This window comes from Amphibalanus amphitrite, unplaced genomic scaffold (assembly GCF_019059575.1).
Source record: "Amphibalanus amphitrite isolate SeventyFive unplaced genomic scaffold, NRLGWU_Aamphi_draft 000560F_arrow, whole genome shotgun sequence".
NCBI lineage: Eukaryota > Metazoa > Arthropoda > Thecostraca > Balanomorpha > Balanidae > Amphibalanus > Amphibalanus amphitrite.
The window spans coordinates 435,846-454,899 of NW_024882054.1; the positions used below are offsets into that span (position 1 = coordinate 435,846).

The 19,054-nt window shown below is 50.5% G+C and overlaps 1 protein-coding gene across 1 annotated transcript in view; it reads left to right on the forward strand.

Moving 5' to 3' along the window:
* The window catches only part of LOC122393880 (dimethylglycine dehydrogenase, mitochondrial-like), a gene marked incomplete at its 3' end in the record, with an annotated part of 355,513 nt that extends 337,104 nt beyond the window's left edge, over positions 1-18,409 (forward strand). The window contains exons 10-11 of the mRNA XM_043390320.1: positions 525-724; positions 18,124-18,409. Coding sequence (XP_043246255.1) covers positions 525-724; positions 18,124-18,409 — 486 coding nt within the window. The remainder of the gene's footprint in view (positions 1-524; positions 725-18,123) is intronic.
* Positions 18,410-19,054: the final 645 nt, after the last annotated feature.

A 19,054-nucleotide genomic window follows, 5' to 3' on the forward strand; every position in this document is an offset into this window, starting at 1 on the left:
CAAACGCTGCCTACGTCGTGTCGCCACGTGGCCCAGGAGCCGAGTTAGAAAGGGGGTTCAACCCCTCCCCCCAGCAGGGCTTGCAAATCCAGGACCCCCAGCATTAATTAATTAGGTTAATTAGGTTAATACTACATATCCAGGGATGTGCCCGAATGTGTCCGATAACACAAGAAATTATTACTTACCTACATCAAAAACGTAAAAAGTGCACTAAAGTGATCTTTTAACTTCCAGCATAAACAAATGTCTACCAACTTTAACGAAAAATGTACCAGTTTTGAGGCATACAACTTTAATATTATTGACCTGCGTCGTGCCTGTGACGTCACAAAGGCTTTCCTAAACGGAAATTTGGAAGCAACAGTTTTGAATCCTACTTAGTTTGTCACACTGATCGGCGAATACATGAGAAGTAGCGCGATGACATTCCCCGGCTGTGCTGAGCGCCCATGTGTCTGGTGTGCGCTGTTCCAGGTCCCGGCTGTGCTGAGCGCCAATGTGTCTGGTGTGCGCTGTTCCAGGTACGGTATCGTTCACGGCGGCGGTGTGGGCAAGTTTCTGGCCGACTGGATGCAGCGCGGCGAGCCGCCCTACCACCTGATCGAGCTCGACCCGGCGCGCTACGGCAGCTGGACCACCGACCAGTACAGTGTGGCCAAGTGCCGCGAGAGCTACGGCATGAACACGGCACTTGGCTACCCCAGGGAGGAGCGGTTCGCAGGTGCGCGGACAGTCAGCTCACCGGCTACCACAGGCCAGACCCAGCTCTGGGGCACTGGCTTTACCCGCGCATGACTGCAGGGACAATGGGGGGGGGGGGGGGGTGCGGAATATGTCGGCCGAAAATGGCGTATTCAGGGGGGGCATGGGGGCCATGGCCCCCCCCCCCTTTCCGTCCAGCCGCCCAGATGGCGCCCCAATTAGCGCCGACTAGGCTGATGCTGTTTTACAGAGGGAACATAAATTAAAAAGTGATGTGCAGGCAGGGATCGAACTCAATATCTCTTTGGGGGTGCCTGGACACCCCTATGTCCTCCAGGGCACCCTCCAAATAGGACCTGAGCCCCCAATGTTGAAGGGCGCCCCTCCGGAAACCAGAATATTCCGAACCCCCAGGGTCGATGGCGCCCCTGAAGAGCCGCTGGCACCCACCTGAACGGAACAGTCGCCCCATTAAAGGTTGATGGCGCCCCTCTGAAGTTCACAGTTGCCCCATTCGGCCCCATCCAAGATCGATGGCGCCCCCTGAAACCACTGGCGCCCCTCTAAAGCACCTGCATTCTTCTCAAGATCACAGTCGCCCTATTCAAGATCAATAGCGCCCTCAAGAGAGCCACTAGCGCCCCCCCCCCTTGAAACTGAAGTCGCTCCATTCAAGCCCAATGACGCCCGTCCAGAGAGTCCGGTGCGCTTCTGAAGATCACAGTCGTCCTCATCCGAGGTCGCTGGCGCCCCTCAAAAGTCACTGGCGCCCATCTAAACGGAGATCACAGCTGCCCCATCTTAAGATCGATGGCAACCCTCTGAAACCAATGGCGCCCTTCGTACCCGGCGCCCCTCTGAAAATCATATTCGCCCCATCCGAGACAACGCCCCTTGCGACTACAGTCGCCCCACCCAAGCTCAAGGCGCCCCTCCAGAGCGTCCGGCGTCCTGTTGAAGGCAACAGCGGCCCCATTTATGCCCAATGGCGCCCCTCAAGAGCCACTGTCGCCCACCGGAACCGGGACTTCATTCGCCCCATCCTAGATCAATGGCGCCCCTCTGAAACCACTGGTGTCCCTCTCCAAATAACAGTCGGACCATCCGAGGTCAATGACGCCCCTTCAGAGCGTCCGACGCCCTACTGAAGGCAGCAGTGACCCCATGCAAGCATTACAGCCCTCTAGATCGCCCGGTGGCCTTCTGAAGATCACATTCGCCCTATCCGAGTTCGTTGACGCCCTCCAGTAGTCACTGACGCCCATCTGAATGGAGACTTCAGTCGCCCCGCCCCATTCAAGATCTTAGCGCTCCCCCCCCCCCCCTCCTCAGAAACCACTGACGCTAGGAAATTATTTGACAGTGGGGCTCTCTCATCGACACCAAGGGCCCTTTTGAAGATGCAGCAGCCAGGCGGCGCCGAGCTGGGCTAGGATGTGCCAAGCGTTTCTTACAAGGCAGCCTCGTTAGTGCCACCCCTCGTTGCGATACCGCCCCTCAATGCGACACCGCCCCTTCACCGTACAATGCCACTCCTCAATGCAAGTGGTGCGTCTCAGCACAGTGCCGCCCATTATTGCGATACCACCCCCGCCTAGCAGTGCGGTGCCGCCTCCAGCGTATGCGTTTTTTTTTATTGAACCTGCTGGGGGTGTTTGAACACCCACTTCTAACTCAGCTTGTGGGCCACGTTGAGACCCGCAATAGGCGGCGTTCGAAAGAGCGTCAAAAACTTTTGCAAAACTACTTAAACCATTTTTAAGGTTAGGTCGAACTGGTCAAAGGTCAGGTCACCAGAGACAACCGAAAATCAAATTTCGCCGATTTCGACATTTTTCGACAAAGCTACGCGTAAGTCAGGATTCAGAAAGAGATTGAGCTACAGCCCCGCAGCAAAGCGCATTCGATAGCTCTTTCTTATTAATTATCTCAGATTTGACCTAAGGTAAACGTTTTAGCCTCAAAATATACCCCGCGCACCGACGGGGGTCTGCGCCAACTTCGCACCGACGGGGGGGCGGATGACCGCCCCCCCCTGAGATCTCGAGAACGAAGCAAGATAGCGACAAGCGGTAAATGGCATCGGATACGCACGGTCAAGATCTACAATTTTTACTGAGGTCATTTTTAGGTCAGGTGAAAGATGACGTCACAGGGGTCAAAAAAGTCAAAATGGCGGCGCTAGATATGGAGGGAGTTTTTCTCAAATAACTTTCGAATTAGTCAAGATAGGAACAAACTAAGGGCATCATCGTGATCCTCTCGTCAATCCGCATCGAATGATAGATATGTTGACCTCGAAAGGTCAAGGTCAAAGGTTGACTTCAGGTCACGTGACCTCGAGGTCATCATGTATAGCATTCGATGCGTTTTGACGAGCTGAACACAATGAGACCATCCACGCGGCTGTATCTTGTTCCTGTACGGAGTTATTGGCCAAAAACCTTTCGTGACCTTTGATGACGTCACATGACCTCACAGCTGCCCAACAGCAAAACAGACCTCAAGGTAGTGAAGATTGATCGTATATGAAGTCATGTATGGTATATGGGGCCATTCCGACCCGTTTTAGTGGTGGTAAAAACAGGGAGTTGATTTTTCCCCCATTGACTTATAATGGGGAGGTCGCGAAATTGACCTGACCTTAGGTCACCGACATCAAAATTCCGAGATATACAAATTGTAGCTACTAATGACCTAATAACATCCTGCGACTTTCAAAGGCCTCCGACATCTACTGTAGCTCTGGCACGGTGACAAAGTTGCAAAAAAGTGACTTGAGGTTGGGTCATTCAAAGTGACCTGGTGACCTGACCTTAAAAGGTAGGAGGTTCAAACTTGCACACCATGTGTGAAATTGATGAGGGAATAGTCATACTAAATTTCGCGGCGCTACGCGCCGCGGTTTTCCCGCTATTCGCGAAAAACCTCAGGGGGGGCGGATATCCGCCCCCCCCCCGTCGGTGCGCGGGATACGTTTTCGCGGAGGACGTATATCTGTAATACCTTTTGACTCAGACCTGCACGAGATTAGTTTAACCGGCATCGTGTTCCATTTTTCGACACGAATCAAATGAATTAGTATTTGACATAAAAAAGGCATTTTGAGAATTTGACCAAAGGTGAAGGTCATCACCTAACCGGAAATGGCATATTAGTAGATCCGTATTGTTGAGAAGGAAAATAATTATATAAGGTGTTTCATTGCTCTACCATATCTCTATCAAAAGTTATTGTCCAAAAACTACTGAAGACCTTTCATGGCCTGATATGACCTCAGTAACATAAAAGGGGTCACATCACGAGTGAAATTTTCCGATTACATGTGTCATATTTAACTGTACCCAGATGTTTGAGGGTGTTTTCGTTCAAAAGAAGAGCATTTCAATTTTCTCCCTTTAACCCGCACCATGCTGGGGGAGGGGGGCGTTTTTACGCCCCCCCCCCCTTAGGTTTTTTTTTGCGAATATCTCCAAAACGGCGTCGCGCAGCGCCGCCGTTTTTGGTAGGTACACCTGTTCATACATCTTTTCCAAACATCTTGTGAAAATTTCAGACCCGGGTCGTTCAAGGTCAGTGACCTTACCTCAGAAAAAGTGTAAAGGCTCGCTATAGGTACACCGACTGAGCGACCACTTTTCAAACTTTCAGAGATTGATAAGAACAAAAACATGTATAAAATGTTTATCTCGGACTTTTGATATCTATGACCTAAGGTCAGGTCAATTTTGCAACCTCTCCATCATAAGTCAATTGGAGAAAATTGAAATGCGCCTCTTTTGAACGAATGTGGTTCAAAATCCTCTCAAACATCGGTTCACAGGTAAACACAACACACTGAATCGTAAAAATGCACCTGTGACCCTTCTGTGTGCCTCTGAGGTCATCTCAGGTCATGAACAGTCACCAGCAGTTCTTTGGCTATAAATTTTGATAGATACGTGCTAGAGCGGTGAAAACACGTCAGATGTGTTCAGTTCGACGATACGGATCGACTGATATACAGCATGGCCGTTTCCGGTCAGGTCATGGCCTTGACCTGAGGTCAAATTTTCAAAATGGCCTTTCAAGGTCAACGAATTGTTCATTCGACGCGTTTCGACGAGAGGAAGACGATGCTGGCAAATTAAATGTCGTCACTGTCTTGAGTCAAAAGTTATTGCAGAAAAATGCTTTTAATTAAAACTACAATTTTTGGAGTTTTTGCCCTCTGGAGGCTAGTGACAGTCAGTCACTGGAGACAGTCATGCATGTCTACAAGTAGGGGCTGCACGCACTAGACATCGAATTGTAAAGGTGATTTGTGGATAAAAAAAAATCCAGAACGTATGTCAGCGTTCGGTCGCCTCTGACTGCAGTCGCTGCTGGTATGACAATGAGTTGGGATCTCATGGTGGATCTCATGGTCTTAAATGTTCAAGTCTTTCCTTGATCCCAATTTAGGCAATGAGTCGCAGCGTGAATCCTACATACGTGCGGTTTGAGATTCTAAGCACGGCCACCCCGGTCGACCACAGGCTGCAGCCCACAGGTCACTTTGGATCAGTGAGTAAGCCTGTATTATTTTTTATGAGAAATCGGCGAAAGCTGGTTCTTATACTCGTATTTTGCAACACCTAATAAATCATACATGAACATGACGTTACACTTTAGACTGCAGCCCCTGCCACTAGCTGACAATGGCGCCCCTCTCAAGGGAAAAAGTCGCCCCCTCGAGCACCATGGCCCCCCCCTTTCGCTGATCTCTGGCTACGCCACTGCCGGGCGGCAGGTCAATGACCTTTGGCAATTAATACGGGAACAGGGCACCGCTGGCAAGGAGGAGACGCCAAATTTATTCTGGCGATAACTCAGCCGGTACTAGACCGATTTTTATGAAACTTGATTTATTACGCTGCGCGTAATGCTGGACACCTAGTCTATATTATAAATCCTAAAAAATCCGCCGTCGGGGTAACGCCCAAAAACGCTTATAGCGGCGCCGTCGATTGACGCAGGGGGGGGGGTGAAATTTTCACGGCTCGTGGGTCACGTCATTCAACAGGTCGTATTAAATTTTGGACACGATGCGGCCAGGGGTGCGCCCGTGGCGCGTGCTCACGTGGTGTGCCATAGGGTTAACACTAGAATCGGCAACAGACTATTGCTCGGGAACGGTAAGGGCTACGGGGGTGAAATTTTCGCTGCAAGTCGGACGCGTGCACTCATTTGTCGTATTAAATTTTCGAGTTGGTGGGTTCAGCGGTGTGCACGTGGTGGGGCCGCGACCGGCGCCGAGCAGAAGGCACGTGCTTTAGGTTCAGTTGTTCGCTTAAAAAAACTGAGTGGAAAGCAACAGAGCCGGCAGGTCATTGACCTTTGACAACGAAGGCCGACACAAGGCACCGCTCGCCAAGAGGATTCGCCAGTAAATACAATTAATTTGTTTTTGCAATATCTCAGCCGTTTCTCGGCCGATTTAACTGAAACTTGGACTGTCGGTGGTAGTGTAGGGTACTGTGTAGTGTAGGGTAGGGTAGGGTAGGGTAGGGCAGGGTAGGGTAGGGTAGGGTAGGGTAGGGTAGGGTAGGGTGGGTAGTAGGGTGTGTCATTTTGGGCACTTTTTTCGCAAAACATGGTGCTCCACTGATTTTATCGTGCCCCAGACACGTAGAAACCGTGTGGCATTTTTTATTCCCCCCAACTATTAACACCCATGCGGCGCCGACCGCCGAAACTTTGGCCTATCTCTCAGCATTAGCGACCTCAGCGCCCCTAGCGGCAATGTTTTAAACTAACACGCTCGCTATGCTTTGTGAGCTTACGATCATCATTCAATGCATTTTACAGAACTGACGCCTTGCTGTTGGCTTGTCTGGCACTCAGAATGTTGATGAAAATGTGATGTTATGCATCTTAAAGCACGAAATAGTCCTGTGTTAATGTATATTGTATAGTACTACCCCCGATCCCCGTCCTGGTCTGACGGGATACGTACGAGCACATGTTTATAGTGCCTACTATTAGGTGTCACATGTTTTTTTTTGTAGTGTCGTTCACTGCATAGACCCCGGGGAACAGGGGGGGGGGGGCAGCGGGGGCGCTTACACCCCCCCCCCTCCAAATTGAGAGCCGAGAGGGCGCCGCCCCCTCAACATTGATGCAACGATTAAGGATCTCTGCTCCCTTTTATGGACCTACATGTCTGTTGTTATATAAACATCAGCACAAGGTATTTCTCTTGCACGTGAATGGTTTCTGCTGATTCAGCATCGATTTAAAAACACCTGCTATTGTCATCCCACTTTGATTTTATCTGAACTTGATCATAACTTCGGTAGGCCAGATTTTATACTGGACCATTTTGGTTCCGGATGGTATTTGATTTGGCGTGATGAGAACATTATGACGTACAACGGTGGTAAAGTCGTTGATTGATACAGGTTTACTCGCTCCGGTGGGAGGCAGTAGCGGCGGAACACCTTCAATTAAGTGGAGGGGGGGGGGGACACTGCCGACTTTTGGTCCCATTCTTTCCTCTTTCCATGCAACGCCCATAGGGCTAACGTTAAAATGCCCAAATCAGAGGGGGCACGGTGCCCCGGTGCCCTCCCCGTTCCGCCGCCTGTGGTGGGAGGGCGGCGTGTGGGACTCAGAAGGAGACTAATGGCTTGTGTTGTGCCTTTGGTAGGACCCTCAGTATCACCGATGCAGGGCCTTCAGAGCCTCCAATTAGGGGCCTTTAGAGGCACTGGTGTGGGGACCTCACAGACTCCCGTGTGGCCCCTCAGAGGTGCTAGTGTGGGCCCTCATAAGCGCCGGTGAGGGTCCTCACAGAATACAGACGCCGTTGTGGACCCTCAGAGACACTGGTGTGGGCCCGTTACATGTGGGTGTGTGGCCCTTAGAGCTGCTGGTGCGAACCCTTTAAAAGTCGGCAGGGGGCCCTCAACGACCGGGGAGGGGGACCTCAGACCGGCAAGGGGCCCACAGAGGCCGGCGGCATTTTCAGAAGTCCTGTGGGGTCCTTAGATACCGACAAGGTACTCTGAGACGCCAGTGCGGCCTTCAGTCTCCGGTGTAGGGCCCTCAGAGTTGCAGGTAGGTGGCCGTCAGATATGCTTTTGCGGAACCCTCACAGGCGCAGGTGTGGGTACCTCAGAGCCACCAATATAGGGTTGCATAAATGGTGTGGCACTGGCGTGGGGGACCCTCAGTGGTGTCCTTATGGGCCCTTAGAACCACTGGTGTGGGGCTCTCAGAGGTGCCGGTTGTGAACCCTCAGAGGCACTGCTGAGGGTCCTCACGGTCTCCGTTATGGGATCCTCAGAAGCCGGCGTAGACCCTGACGGAGATCTTAGTGTGGCTACTTAGGTGTCCACGAGGTGCTCTTACGAGACCTGTGAGGTCTTTCTCAGTCGAAATATAGTCAGCGTGGTCCCTCAGAGGTCAGTTGGTGCCGCAGGGCCCTTTGTGGCCGGGTGGGCTCCCAAAAGCACCAGTGAGCCGTGAGGGCCCTCAGTCTCACAGTCGTCGTAATGGGGCCGTCAGAGACATTGGTGTGAGGCCATTACTGATTACAGGTTGGTGTAAGGCCCTAGATATGGCCCCTCTTGGGCCGGCAAGGACTCTCAGAGGCACGCTAGCGGCCATAAGAGACCGGTAAAGGGCCCTCAGAGGCCGCCAGTAGCCTTCAGAAGCCGGCGTGTAACCCTCATGGACAATTTAGTGAGGCTTCTTTGGACTCACGAGGTGCTGTTACGAGCCCTATTCTTTCTGAATCGAAATATGGCCAGCATGGACCCCGAGCGGTAAACTGGTGCCACAGAGCCCCTCTGACCCGAGAGGTCCTCTGAATGCGATAGGGGGGGGGGGACTGGAGGGCACGTGCCTCCTGGGACCCCCTGACTAAGGTCCTATTTCTTATGCGTCATGTCAGGTATTTTGGGCTTGCACCCCAACTTCAAAAATGTTCCTGGGCACCTGTGACAATACATTGTATTTATTATAGGTATTTGTCATTAGCTTGCACTCTCTGCAATCTGCCCATACTATTATTTGTCCCTAGACGCGCTTACAGAGAGCAGGGATAAGCCCATACAGTCATGAGTCAGCGGCCTGTTAGTTTCGCAAACAGCCGCTAGTGGCGCTAGGGTCGCCTATGTTGTGAGATAGGGCAAACTTCTCTCGCTCGGCGCCGCCTGGGGGTTAAAATTTGCGGGAAATTAACAATGCCACGCCCTTTCCACATGAGTGGAGCACAATAAAATCGATGGAGCACCTTGCATTGCGATTAGTGACACACCCTAGTGGGTAGGGTAGTGTAGGGTAGGGTAGGGTAGGACAGGGTAGGGTAAGGTAGGGTTAGGGGTAGGGTAGGGTAGGGTAGGGTAGGTAGGGTAGTGTAGGGTTAGGGGTAGGGTAGGGTAGGGTAGGTTAGTGTAAGGGTAGGGTAGGGGTAGGGTAGGGTAGGGTAGGGTAGTGTAGGGTTAGGGGTAGGGTAGGGTAGGGTAGGGTAGTGTAAGGGTATGGTAGGGGTAGGGTAGTGTAGGGTAGGGTAGGGTAGGGTAGTGTAGGGTTAGGGGTAGGATAGGGTAGGGTAGGGTAGTGTAAGGGTAGGGTAGGGTAGGGTAGGGTAGGTTAGGGTAGGGTAGGGCAGGGTAGGGTAGGGTAGGGTAGGGGTAGGGGTAGGGTAGGGTAGTGTAGGAGTATGGGTAGGGTAGGGTAGGGTAGGGTAGGGGTAGGGTAGGGTAGGGTAGGGCAGGGTAGGGGTAGGGTAGGGTAGTGTAGGGTAGGGTAGGGATAGGGTAGGATAGTGTAGGGGTAGGGTAGGGTAGAGTAGGGTAGGGTAGGGGGTAGGGTAGGGTAGGGTAGGGGTAGGGTAGGGTAGTGTAGTGTAGGGGTAGGGTAGGGTAGTGTAGGGTAGTGTAGTGTGGGGTAGAGTAGGGCAGGGTAGGGTAGGGTAGGGTAGGGGTAGAGTAGAGTAGGGTAGGGTAGGGTAGGGTAGGGTAGGGTAGGGTAGGGTTGAATTGAGTAACATCCTAACTTATACAAAGGGCTCGAACAACTCGCATGCATCACCATCATACTTTACAGTTCAATTAAAAGCAGTTACCCAGTTCTACAGAAGTAATAACAATAAAAATGCAAGTTTCTACACCCAAACTAATGCATCCGTTAATCATACGTATCAAAACATACAGTTATCGCGTAAACCTGTACCTCTAGTATGCATATAAAAATCAAAACGTCTGTACGTATGTATGTAACGCGTCAGTTCCATTTGGCGGGCTGTTGCGAGGCGACGGTGCGGGTTGCCGGGGGTGAAACATTGGCGCCGAGTCGGGCGCGTGCAACCATTTGTCGTATTAAATTTTGGTGGGGGTGCGCTCGGCGGTTTGCACGTGGCGGGCGCATTGTTGCGGCATTTTGGGCCGCGGCCGCAGCCGATCAGAGAGCACGCGCTACAGGCTCAGTTTCTTCGCTTGCAAAACTGAGCGAAATCAGAGCCGGCAGGTCACTGACCTTTGGCAATGAACACCGGCGCAGGGCACCGCCGGCCAAGAGGAGACGCCAAATTTATTCTGGCATTAACTCAGCCGCTAATGGGCCGATTTTATTGAAAATTGACTCATTACGCTGCGCGTAATGCTGTCCCTCTACTTACCCTTTATAAAAATCAAAACGTCTGTAGGCGTATGTATGTATGTATGTATGTATGTATGTAACGCGTCAGTTCCCTTTGGTGGGCTGTTATTCCGGAACGGTGCGTGTTGCGGGGGTGAAACTTTGGCGCCGGGTCGGGCGCGTGCAGCCATTTGTCGTATTAAATTTTTGTGTGGGTGGGCTCAGCAGTTTGCACGTGGCGGGCGCATCTTTGCGGCATTTTCGGCCGCGGCCGGAGCCGATCAGACGGCACGCGCCTTAGGCTCAGTTTCTTCGCTTGCAAAACTGAGCGAAATCAGAGCCGGCAGGTCGTTGACCTTTGGCAATGAATACCGGAACAGAGCACCGCCGGTCAAGAGGAGTCGCCAAATTTATTCTGGCCATAACTCGGCCGCTACTGGACCGATTTTAATGAAAATTGATTTGTTACGCTGCGCGTAATGCTGTCCCTCTAGTCACTCTTATAAAAATCAAAACGTCTGTACGCATGTATGTATGTATGCATGTAACGCGTCAGTTCCCTTTGGCGGGCTGTTGCGCGGCGACGGTGGGGGCTAGGGGGTTGAAATTTTGGTACCGAGTCGTGCGCGTGCAACCATTTGTCGTATTAAATTTTGGAAGGGGTGGGTTCGGTGGTTTGCACCAAGGCTATAGAACTCCAGGTAAGGACACCAGGCCCATGGGCGGCGCCACTGGGGGGGACGGGGGGGACAGGTCCCCCGCTATCGAAAGTTAGGGGGGTACAGTACCCCCCTATCGGCGAGGCCCGTTCAATAATTGATAATAATGCATTGTAAAGTTATCCGTCGCATTTAATGCATCGTTGGTTAATCAAGGCAGGTTCTGAATAAAGATTGCTGTTGGGATGTATCGCAGGGGGTCCTGGCCATCTGCAAAAGGTGTGGAGCTGTGATGCCTATAAGGTGATCGGCAGGGCCTCGGGGATCGTGCCCCCTTTTTTGGGGCGCCAGGCAGGGTTATTACCTCCCCACCCCACTGCCAGACCACATTGCCGACAAAACCAAGTTAACTGAAATTCCATAGATTTCCGTTACTATATGGATATTTTCCATTCCTAATTAGTCAAATTCAAGCATGGCAGTTCTACCACAGGAACCATTTGAAATCTATGCCATTTAACCCCAGCACTTGTGGGGAGAAGTGTTCGGATAGATCACAGGCAGGACCAAAAAAGCACGCAGTAGCCCAAGACCTTACAATTGGGTAGCATCGGCTCCCTCTCGTCAAGGAGTTCGATAGCACTCGTTTTTTTTCTGCAAAACAAAGTTCGGTCGGCGGCCGAACGGCTGGGGGTCTAATCGAGCCCCCCCTCCCCTTCTTACGTCAGCGGCTATGAAAATGCCATTACCAGCTGTTGAAACATGGCAGTTGTTTTGCATGAGTGCACGAAAGTGTTTTAGGTACGTGATACGTGAAAGGTTCTACATGGAAACTGAGATACACCAGCTTATCAAATTGTGCTCACTGTGGTGCGCTCGGTTTTACCTTGACTAGTCTTTGAATTCTGGGGTGAAACAGACCAGTCAAGAAACCTGTTCCATAAGGAGAGCCACTAATGCTAAAGAGATGAGGGATGAGGTTTCCAGAGACCTTCATTACCTCTTAAAGGGGGTGCCCCGCCATTTGCCAATCCCCATGCTGTGTTGTTACGATTGGAGGGTGAATATGAGAACGATGCAGGTCGTGCCAGCTCGATCATGACGAACACAATGGTGCCGACATCACAGCTCTACTGCCATTTTTGACGAAGTTAATCAACAAGGACCGGAATCCTACCCTGGGGCATTTCACCTGCAGAGGCCGCCGGACCTGAGACCCTTTCACTCAATTTTTTTCAACGGTGCATGCGGCATGCGCTCGTTTTTCCCGCGAAGCTCTTGGTAAGTAAAATCCATCAGAAAGTGTGATCAAATAACGGCTGGTGACCTTCCATGACCTAGCATGACCTTTTGAGTGACCACCAATGACATGACCACTGACGGCTAGCCATTAGCTGCACCCTGCCCGTTGCATATGGATCAGGTGGTGATGTCATGATTCTGAAATTATATTGCAGTTTTGGCGCACTTGTCAGAGCAGAAGACATTCCCACTTTTCCTCCATGACTATATGATGGTGAATCCATGAAGCTGACCAGACGTAAGATCGAAAATTTGAAAGTACGAAACGTAAGAATAGTTGGCACTGCTACTCGACATTGACCGACCGGTCGCGAACTTCCCGCCTCCGGATTTCCAGCCGGACACCCAATCCACTCGGCCACGCGGCCAGTATCCCTAAGCAATTCGCAGCTTGTAGGAAACCAGCTTTGAGTTGGCAAGACTGCAAATTTTGATTTAGAGGCAAGGATGCTTGAAAAGGTGATCGATCTTAGGTGTCCTAGGATAAGTTTGGAAACGGGATGCACCATTCGATGTGTTTTGGGCTTTGCCAAGTTTCGCGGCGTTACGTGCCTCGTTTTTTTTTTTTGCATACACGATCAGTATCTACTTTTGGGATTTTCGGACAGCTACAGTCCCCATCCCCCCCTATCGAAAACCCGTGGCGCCGCCCCTGACACCAGCCGTTTGACCTTGAAAGCCGCCGGCCGGCCGATGACGTCATTGGAGGCAAGCCGGCTCGGCGGACACATCGGGCGAATGTATAACGGAGGGGCGTTGGAACGTTGCGGGAGCCGGGGAGATATTTTAATGTGGTTGCACATAGGTGGAGAATTGTAAAAATCCACGTGGGTGTTGAATCAGTGGCGGTGTTGGGTGCCTTGCCGATGGTGCATGTTGATCGGCTCTATAACATGGTACTCCCAAATCGGCTTTTCTCATCGGATTTCGGTTACTTTTTTGGTCGTCAAAATGATAAACGGAAATGTGTGCACTGTGCAGGGCTTCCTGCTCACTATTCGGCTCGCTCGTTTCTCACAACTGAACTATAGGAACTGTTAACCCTCGCCGGCACAGGCCATTTTGCGTCCTTCGACGGCACAAGGGGGGGGGGGGTTACGCTTACGACCCCCCTCGCGTTTGACCCTTAATTGAGCTAGAGCCTCGCGGAAAAACATCGTGTAGGTCGTCACGAGACGAAGCCAACGGTACACGGTTTTAAGCTCATACTAGGTCAAATGGTGACCTCTGAGGTTAGGTCAATGACCCCAAAAGTCGGGAAAATCGGGACCTGATGGAACGTCGTAAAGTGTGGCTGGCGGCTGCCATGGATTTTTTTTTTTTTGGTGCTGATCACGAATATCATGTCAGTCTTGATCACAGATGATGTCTTCATGCATTTAGGCCAGGTCGGGTCAGGTCAGGTCAGGTCAACCAGTAGGGATCCTGCCGGGTATTCGTAGTAGATTTCAACCGCCTCTGAAAGCTTCGTAACATGTTACGAAGGCACCAAAACTACTTCGTAAATGTTCTAATGGTTGCTAAGTCCGAATTCAGCTCCAAAAACAAACATGTAAAACTCGAAAAAGTGAACCGAGGTCAGCAAAGATTAATGATCTGACCTCCTTCAGGTGACCTTGACACCCATCCTAATTCATGGGACCAACATCATATCACATGCTTGAACGCTTGAAACCACAAAAAGACTGCAAACGCGCGGCTAATGCGAGCCGGCCGACATACGCCGAATCGCGATTCCGGCCAAACATGGTCTCGAGAAAAGGCCACAGGTCAAAGGTCATTTGGGTCAGTGTCATGAAATTTTCAGGGTAGGTTTAAAATTGATCAGCTCGAGGGTACTGAAAGTTTCGTCGCGATCAGCGGCTTTTTACGCGAGTTATTTTCGAAAAACCTTAGGGAGCGGTTGCATCAACCCCCCTCCCCCTGTGCCGGCGAGTGTTAAACTAAGAGGCCCCATTTGTCGGCTAGACGTCCCACACCAGTCTGAAGTCTCTATGGATCTCACGCAGGGTTCTGCTGGCCCACGTCGATATTTGGATATTTGAAAGCCCCATTTAGGCCTCTGAGGGCCCACATTGGTTTTAGAAGTCCTATGCTGGAAACTATGATGGCCCCACGGCCCTGGGTCTCTACTCTCTAAAGTCCCAGTCACTCGTTGAAGACTCCACACGGGTGCTTAACCGTCCTCACCGGCCTCCGAGGATTTTTTTCTGGGCCAAATTGGTCCGGAATCAGATTCTTTAGGCCTACATTGGCAACAGATAAAAACATGCAGATATCTCAGAGTCCACAGTAGTCTGTAACGGTCCTACGAGAAGTCGTACAGAAGCTTCTCAGGACCCAGCCGGCTTCTGAAAACCAAAGCCACTCTGAGGACCAAAGAAGGCCTCTGAGAATTAGTTTCTCACTGAGAAACTCCAGGGCGGCCTCCGTGCAGGGTCAAGCCCGCATGAGATGATCCCACATCGGCCTTTGAACATGGAGCCCCACTAGGCCGGTGTGCACCTCAGGAGTCTGTGTGCATGGGCACTCAGAGGCAGTGGCGGCGGAAGAGAGGGTGCAGGTTGTGCAGGTGCACCCCCATTCAATTAAAGTAGCGGTGCAATTTTTAACAGGTCCCGATTTTCCCGACTTTGGGGTCATTGACCTGACCTGGAACGTCAACCGATGACCTAGGACCATAAAATTGGGTGTCATCGGCTTCGTCTCATGATGGGTAACACGCTCGTTTTTCTGCGAAGCTCTAGCTCGATCAGGGGCCAAACGCGAGGGGGAGTCGTACCAACCTCCCCCCCCCACAGTGATGCAAATGGGGTTCACGAGTGGCCATAAATACGAAAAAGGCCCAAAATTAAAGTTCACTTAATCGAAAAAATCGTAATATGGTCAGTCAGGCAAATGTTTGGGGTGTCTGAAAAAGTATGATTTTAATGTTCTTGTCAAAACCGGCCTCGTGTATGATTGTCAGAAGTCGAGACATTTTCGATGTCGTAAAATGACTGTCAGGTACTTGAAATTCAAGTGCCGCTAGCGTGCGTTCATGTCATACAAACTGCAAAAATTATACATGAAAATGATCCCCGAAACCTGCTGCTTCTAATGCCACGTCATAAAAAGCCGTATCTATTTTGGTTTGGCGGTGAGCTAACTATTTGTAATCATGTTGCAACCGCAGTTTTTTACCAAAATTATTTGCTTTCAGTTCACCTACAGCACTTCACACAGTGTGTGCCCGTTAGTGCACCATATCATAGCACTCCCTAATGATTAATCATTTCTGAGTCGCATAGTGAAAGAATTAAGAGCCGTTCCATGCGGGTATGGGTCAGGACCCTAATTAGAGCTGAGCTGACGCTTAATGGGTCAGCAAGAGCACTCAGAGGCCAGCACAGGGCTATCAGAAGTCGGAGTGGGGCCGTTATGGAGATGTGTGATGTGTGGCGACTCAGGAGCCCGTGTCTCCGTGAGGTGCTCTCACGAGTCCTGCGGGTCTTATATCAGTCGAAATGAGGCACGCTTGGACCCTGAGCGGCCACTAATTGGCACTGCAGGGCCTCTCGGGCCCATAGGGCACCATGCATCTAATGAGGCGGCACGCGCCCCTTGTGTCCCCCCCCCCCCGCTTACGCTGCGCTGGCTGCGGCCATACAGGTAAATCGTATTCTAACCGTCCCTATTCCCAAGTATAGGCGGCGGCCGATTCCTGGCTTGCGCAATATGACTGCCGTCGTTACGCAATACGGTCAATAGGGTTGAAGCGGCATTGCTCCCTTGTGGTAAGAAGCAACATATTTTTAGACAAAATAAAGGCAATGACAACTAAATTGAGGTTACTAAAACGACTCTGATCACAAAAGTACCTAGTTACTAGGAAGGCTTTCCAATCAATTTTACTTAGTTCCTCGTTATAGGCATAAGAAGTGTAAGTCTGAATGGGGGGGGCATACTTGTACTGAATGCCCCTCAGGCTCCTGTCCGGGGGGCATATGCCCCTAACCTATTAATTTGAGGACTCGTTTTAGGGCCTCGGGCGGGCGGGCGGGCGGATGGGGTCTGGGGAGACAGATAGACGGACGGACGAACATACGGAGAGACGGATGGACGGACGGACGGAGAATGGAGAAACGGACGGATGGATGGACGGACTGAGAGACGGAAGGGTGGACGGACGGACGGAGAGACGGACAAAGAGATGGACAGACGGACGGGTAGAGAGAGAGAGAGAGAGAGAGAGAGAGAGAGAGAGAGAGAGAGAGAGAGAGAGAGAGAGAGAGTGAGAGAGAGAGAGAGAGAGAGAGAGAGAGAGAGAGAGAGAGAGAGAGAGAGAGAGAGAGAGAGAGAGAGACTGAGAGAGAAAGAGAGACTGAGAGAGAAAGAGAGACTGAGAGAGAAAGAGAGACTGAGAGAGAAAGAGAGACTGAGAGAGAAAGAGAGACTGAGAGAGAAAGAGAGACTGAGAGAGAAAGAGAGACTGAGAGAGAAAGAGAGACTGAGAGAGAAAGAGAGACTGAGAGAGAAAGAGAGACTGAGAGAGAAAGAGAGACTGAGAGAGAAAGAGAGACTGAGAGAGAAAGAGAGACTGAGAGAGAAAGAGAGACTGAGAGAGAAAGAGAGACTGAGAGAGAAAGAGAGACTGAGAGAGAAAGAGAGACTGAGAGAGAAAGAGAGACTGAGAGAGAAAGAGAGACTGAGAGAGAGAGAGAGAGAGAGAGAGAGAGAGAGAGAGAGAGAGAGAGAGAGAGAGAGAGAGAGAGAGAGAGGGTGGTGAGAGAAAGGAGGATAAGACTAATGAAGGAAAAGGAAAAGACTAACAGAGACTTCAGGGAGGACGGCAAGGAGACTGAGATACCTACAGAGAGGAACAGTAGCGGCGGAACACCTTCAATTAAGGGGGGGGGGCACTGCCAACTTTTGGTCCCATTCTTTCCATGCAACGCCCATAGGGCTAATGTTAAAATGCCAAAATCAAAGGGGGGGACGGTGCCCCGGTGCCCTCCCCGTTCCGCCGCCTATGGAGAGGAAAGATGAGTGAGCAAGGGATTTGAGAGATAGGTAAAGAGACAGGGGAGAAATGAGATTTTATTGCTCCGCTCCTAATAACACTTCCTAAAATAAAATATAATTGGCCGTAATTATCGAATAAGAATCGGAAATTGTCAATTGAACGTCTGATCCGCTTACATTAATCGACAATCCGCCCTATACCATGTTTGACATGTTTGCAGTTTGCACCAAAGCCAGCTTGCAGGCTATAGCCTATACATCGAGGCAGTGGTATATACTATACATCCCGGTGAATTCCTGCATATAGCCGAGCCGAGACCTCCGGCGGTATTTTCCCACGATCAGCCGGATTTCAAAGTCGTGTATTTTTCGTCCATGGCAGGCGGCCGGCGCAATCTCGGGGAAAGAGGCGCTCCAGTAACAAAAGCACGAGCAGATCACCCAAATGCCGGTGGCCGCGATAATTTCTCTAGTTTCTGAAGAATTTTCGGGACCCATGCTCTTTTCATACTGGATCGCGTGTGCCTTATAGAAACTGAAAAGTTCTTCCTATATCAAAAATATAGAAAATAATCTTTTGTTATAAAAAGGTTTTATTTTCTTTGCTGATCATTTTGAACATAAAAAATCATAAACCCATTGCAAAAAATTAATTTCGTGAAAGTGAACTATTTCCTTTAATCATGCGAGATGGTGTCTATTAGCGCATTTAGGTCTTCGGCTTTTGGGGGAGGGGTCAAATCACCCTCTCGGGGCTTTTTTTGGGGGGGTCATGACCCCGTGGATCCCCCGCAGGATCGGCCACTGACCAGCTGACCGCCCCACCCCCGCTGCCCCCCCACGGCAGGCCGGCCGACCAGCCGAGTGAGCGGCGCACACGAGCAGCTGGTGCGGCGCGGCGCCTCCATGGAGCAGCACAACGGCTGGGAGCAGCCGGCCTGGTTCGCCGCGGCCGGCACCCGGCCCGCCTACCTGCCCAGCTTCCGACGCACCAACTGGCACCGGCGCGTGGCCGACGAGTGCGCCACTGTCATGGACAGGGTGGGCGTCATTGACCTCACACCATTCGCCAAATTTTACCTCTCTGGTAAGCAGAACGCCGCCAAACTGGCGAGATCGGCCAGCGAACTATGGTAGGTACTAGGTAGGTACATTCGGCTACAGGCTGATGGTCCACTGCTCTTATTCACCGAGTTGAGGCGGGTTCCTATGGCTCAGCGCTGGCAGCAGCCGCCTGGTACCGATAAGCTGTGCCGCATGACCCGAGAGTTAACCGGCACAGCCTACCCACACTGTATGACATTCCACGTCAAGTCGCACAAAATGGGCTATTTTTATTTTGCACCTTAGGTACCATCAGCGATTACATTATAAATTTGTCTCTCCGGAAAAATATCGATTTTTTTTGCACATTCTGACCACAGCTCTTTTAAATATAGAGCATTATGTTTTTGAAAAATATCGCACCTTTATATTTTAAGGCCTATATCTTTGGATGTTCATGTTGGATTTCAACGAAATAAACTACATTGTTAATCATTTCTTCAACATGTATTTGAAATGACCTCAAATATGACTTAGAAATTTGCTTAACTCTGGTCTTAAGTACAAAAATGAAAATAGCAAAAAACACGTCACCTCCGATTTGGCTCATATATATATATATATATATATATATATATTATATATATATATATATATATATATATATATATATCTATATATATATATATATATATAGATATATATATATATATATATATAACGTATCACTTAAG